This window comes from Dendronephthya gigantea, unplaced genomic scaffold (assembly GCF_004324835.1).
Source record: "Dendronephthya gigantea isolate DGI-Jeju-01 unplaced genomic scaffold, DenGig_1.0 000140F, whole genome shotgun sequence".
In the NCBI taxonomy this organism is placed as follows: Eukaryota; Metazoa; Cnidaria; class Anthozoa; order Malacalcyonacea; family Nephtheidae; genus Dendronephthya; species Dendronephthya gigantea.
Genome location: NW_021163150.1, coordinates 26,811 through 31,538, shown reverse-complemented (window position 1 = coordinate 31,538; position 4,728 = coordinate 26,811). Strand labels below are relative to the sequence as shown.

Below are 4,728 nucleotides of genomic sequence, written 5' to 3'. Positions count from 1 at the left end.
AACAATTTGTAATAATTACAATGACAAATGATATTAGATAATATGTACTTTCTACTGTAACACAGGCCAAAAATTTATATTTTATATACTAAATTTTCTACAGGATTTCTGATGAATTTTATTAATATTATTAATATTATTATTCGCTATACTGGTTCAGTTCAAAACTGTCGATATTAAATTGTTATTCATAGAGTTGAAGATGAAAAAAAACAGGATGAAATAATGTACATTCAATAGTCTGTATCCGGGCTATAATATCTTTAGAGAACGTGGAGATTTACTTCAAAAGAAACAAAAATATTTCACACTGTCACATATAGCTACCAATCGATCACGCTCCTCGAGTGTCAGTATAACATTTATAATAATAGTAACTATAGATCTTATTTTAACAAAGAATAGAATAGTCTAACTGGATTGTAAGATTTTTACGATGGATGCATCCGACTTTGCTCCTTCAATGAACTCAGACATGGAAAGTTTATCATCAGAATTTTTATCCATTTGTGCAAATATTTTATCTGTGCGTTCCTTGGCAGAGCCACCCTCTCCATCCGTCTGAATCGCACCGCCCATCTTCTCAATCGCTACCATTATTTCCAGTAATTCGGGTCTGTATAGAGAAAGAAATTTGAAGTCTGTGAATTAAGGTTTGAAATCGCTCAGCTGAAGACGTCCAGCTGTAGAAGCCGGTATTTCAGGCCCTTGCATGTGCATGTTATACCAGTTGATACCAGTTATATCCAGTTATATATCAGAAGTTGATCGGAAGTTAACCTGACAGTTTTTATGCATGGGATTATCTCTCACGGTAAAGCTGGGGATCTCACATCAAGTTGCCAGTCGCATGCAAAGGACCCTACTGCAAGACCCATGCAGTAAATAAAAAGAATACTCATTATATACCTGCTAATATATCCATTTCCATTGATATCATACATATTAAAAGCCCATTTCAACTTGTCTTCCATCTTGCCACGAGAGGTCACCGACAAAGACACGATAAATTCCTGGAAATCGATCACTCCGTCTCCGTTTTTGTCAAACGCACGGAACGCATGCTCGGCAAACTTTGACGGATCTCCGTTCGGGAAGAAATTAGAATATATAGCTTTGAATTCATCCATTCCCAGTTGCCCCGTTGGGCAGTCCTTCCTGAAACCTTTGTACCATTCTTTGATTTCGTTTTCGTCGAATTCCGTCGTCGCCGAAAGGTCAGCCAAGATCTCTGGACTTAACTTACTCTGTTGTTTTCCCATTTCAACAGCGAGTAATCTGTATAAAGATATAGATTTTGCGGTTATACTAATAATTAAGTACCAGCTACTTCCAGGATAGTTGTAGCAATTATATAAAACTACACTGGTTCCAATACTTATTCCGAATTGATGCATTGTAACTTCTGGAAGAGCTTTTACACGAAAAAAATTCATAGATAGGGGGAAGATGAACATAGTTTTTCGTATATTACAATTTCATTTTACCAAAAAAATTTCACGGATATATGTAAGATTATTCTAAAGATGATAGACATTTAGATATTTGAAGTCCAAAAAATAATAGATATTTGAAGTCTAAAATATGTGAAAAATGTCGTAACAAATATCAATCACCCTTTTCGTAGTCTTATTAATTAAAGACATCATTATTAGCCGTACATTTTAATGAATTATTGTGGAATTTTGCTATTTATATGGCGTGCAGCATCTATTGGAAAATGACGAAGTGCGTGTTGCAAGTCGCAAGGAAAGTTGCACAGTGTACAGCGCCTTGAGGCACTCGCGTGGGGTTGCACTGTAGTATAGGTATATATCTAAAATCGCTGGAGAGATAAACTCTATTGTGCTTTGAGTTGCTTTGGGTGGATTACAGATTACTTGGTCATGACAAAGTCAGTTACTTTGTCTGTTATAAAGTTACATATAGTTGTGTTTTGAGAATCATGAAGAAGGATTCTATATATCCTGCGATATCGATCCAAGGCGAACGCCATGCATGTGCATGCATGATCCGCCGGCTTAGCGAAATCAGGATATTTAGGTAATGAATGTTTATAATAACGAAACGTTTGAAATAAAAACAAATTATAAAGTCAAAACAAGAACGATAAATTACACCTTGTTTACATTCGCGATGGTCTCCAATGTTTTACCCAGTGGGGTACTGACGGTTCTGGGGTCGAAGGCAATTTCAAAACATGCAGGGTCGTGTAGAGCTAGATCGCAATCAGCCATAAATCCATAATGCGAGTTTGATATATGAGCGAACCAAAGTCCAAAGGGTTTGAATGCGAATATACTATGAATGCATGTGGATATTACTTTGACGAGCAAGCTTTCCGGTCCAGACGCAACTCACAATCTTGTAAAAAGTGAAACCGTTTTCCTTTTATAGTGAATTGTACAGATATATACGTACATGCGCAGAGGTACATGCAAAGCGAACTATATAATTGCTAATTAATTGACCCTTCGCGTGGTCGAATTCACTTTTTGATGTACACTATACCATTGAGTTATCCAAGTGCATGGATGTTTTTGCCAGAGTTGTGGCACAAAATCGTTTGTCCAAACATGCACGGACATTTTTCCTTGTGCTTTTGACCCTTATCTTGCAGAACGGCGAAAGTTTGCAGCTGAATTTGAACAGTTGCATCTGTGAGCTGTTGACAAGATCTCGCTTGTCTGGGGTCAAACTGGGCGTAAGATGATTTTGAGGTGTCAAAATAGGTCTTCATGGAACCGAACAGGAACATGTTACTCTCAGGACAGACTGCAAAGATGCAGAGGATCGTGTTATATACTTTTTGCAATACCTTAAATTTATTCCCGCTTCTTTTAATCTCATATAAGTGGTATCAAGTATAAACATGCAGCCTCTAAATTAGATAAGTCAACCTTTCACCTCTCATATTTTGTCCGAGAAATTTAATTTGGCGTAGAGTTGTTTTAATTACTCGTGAATAGGAAATGAAGCAAATCTTCAAGTAGATTGAAGGATCTCAGAATATCAATGATGAAGGAAACAGTGCAAAATGACGGATTTGAGGGGAAATTATTATTTTAATCTATATGCAGTACTTTCAAACATGATAGAGAGGCGATATGATGAATGATAGAACAGCTGTTGATAAGATAGCTTACAAATTTTAACCATATTCAGTTCCAGCTTTGTTTTGGCATTTAGTTGTAAATGTTGTTTTTGCACTAGACGAGTTTGCTGTTGGCGAGTAAAAAAAAAATGAAAGAGGTTCACTTCAAAACATTAAGTTCAAGGCAGGAAAGCGAAGCGAAAATCAAACGAAACACGAGAACTGACAGGCCAGATGCATGGATGGTATGGATATAGATTCAGATTACGAAACGAATACGTAAAGATTCTCAGTGCTCATGCTGTCATGCAGATGCCTTATTGGCATAGGATGCAAATTTTTTATCATTTTTTGGATCACCGGGATATGTTCTGGCTTGGAAAATCACAGGCAAGGAATGCAACTGACATATATGCCCAATATAAACAAGATTTATCAAAGGCTTATCTGCATGCTGACTTGTTTTCGATTACCCGGCCGGCGGTGATATTTTTCAACTGAACTTTACTCTACAGTTTGAACGGACTGGCATTTTTCGAATGCATATATGCATGGCGTTAACCCAATTATACACTGAAGTGCTCGTTGACCAGGGTCAGAAAGCACTTTGTCTTTGTATAAAGGATGCATTGCATGCGTGTGTACCGCAGGTCACTTATACGAATGGCATATTTTGTGGCATTAATCAGGAAATTGAAATATATTTTGTGGATGGCTGTTTTAAAGCAACCTTAGGCTGTTCCTCTTTGCTTCCTTGCGATAGATAACATAGCATTAAAATAGCTTTTAAATAATATAGTATGTGACACGAATGATATATATAGCGATTTCTCCGGCCTTCTTGTACTTATAGCAGAAGCTATTCTCATTAACAATTTACGATTTCAAAGCAATTACTACATTATCCTATTTCAACACGCTCAGCGTTGAAACCGCGGGGAAATAACGAGCATAAGTATGGCGAATGAAGCAACTGTAATGATACCCCATCAACCTGAAACTATACATTGTGTCAGCATCGCTATTAGACATATAAATGCTACCTTGCATGCACGTTTGCTATACACAAGTATGTAAATAATTCATATTTTGAAGCTGATTGAAATGAGCATATGCAGTTTGTAGTATTCTGAGGCAGTTCCGATAGGTTTAAATCGTCTAAGGTCGTTTATCTACATGAAAACAGCATTTTAGGTTTTTCTTCATCGAGAAAAGGTCATTGAATATGACGAACTCAATAACAAATGCTAAATTACACCCATGAACTCAGCAAGCCATAAGGCGGCGTCTTGTTGAATCGCCACTGTTCTTGAACGCGGATTTGCTTTATTCATGCAAATAATATCTGTATATTGCCACGCAAAGTTCAAATACTTATGCCTTTCATAAACATGTGTACATAATACCTTTGTCTGGAATGACTGCTCTGTGTAAGGTCTCTCTACCAAGTTCTTTCAATATAGGATTAAAAGCGAGTCGCCCTTATCGGAGGATCTATCAACAAATGAATGATAGTGTGTGTTAGCAAAATTAGTCGGCTGAATTATGAATTATAAATGCTTTACATCACCCCATATTTGCATTAAGATGGATCATGATTTACATTTCTTCGGCTACTTCCGTTTATCACAAAA

General features: G+C 36.8%; 1 protein-coding gene across 2 annotated transcripts; it reads right to left on the bottom strand.

Annotated features, from left to right (window-relative positions):
- Positions 1-4,728, bottom strand: LOC114536581 (neurocalcin homolog). 2 transcript variants are annotated; one of them, XM_028557927.1, is made up of 4 exons: positions 4,698-4,728; positions 4,501-4,588; positions 910-1,278; positions 1-616 (listed from the first exon to the last, which is right to left on the bottom strand). In XM_028557927.1, the coding sequence occupies exons 3-4, from the start codon at positions 1,260-1,262 to the stop codon at positions 412-414; spliced, it is 558 nt and encodes a 185-aa protein (XP_028413728.1). In that variant the 5' UTR covers positions 1,263-1,278; positions 4,501-4,588; positions 4,698-4,728; the 3' UTR covers positions 1-411. The 2 variants fall into 2 exon arrangements, with proteins under 2 accessions (XP_028413728.1, XP_028413727.1); XM_028557926.1 differs by lacking the exon at positions 4,698-4,728 and having other exon boundaries at positions 4,501-4,658.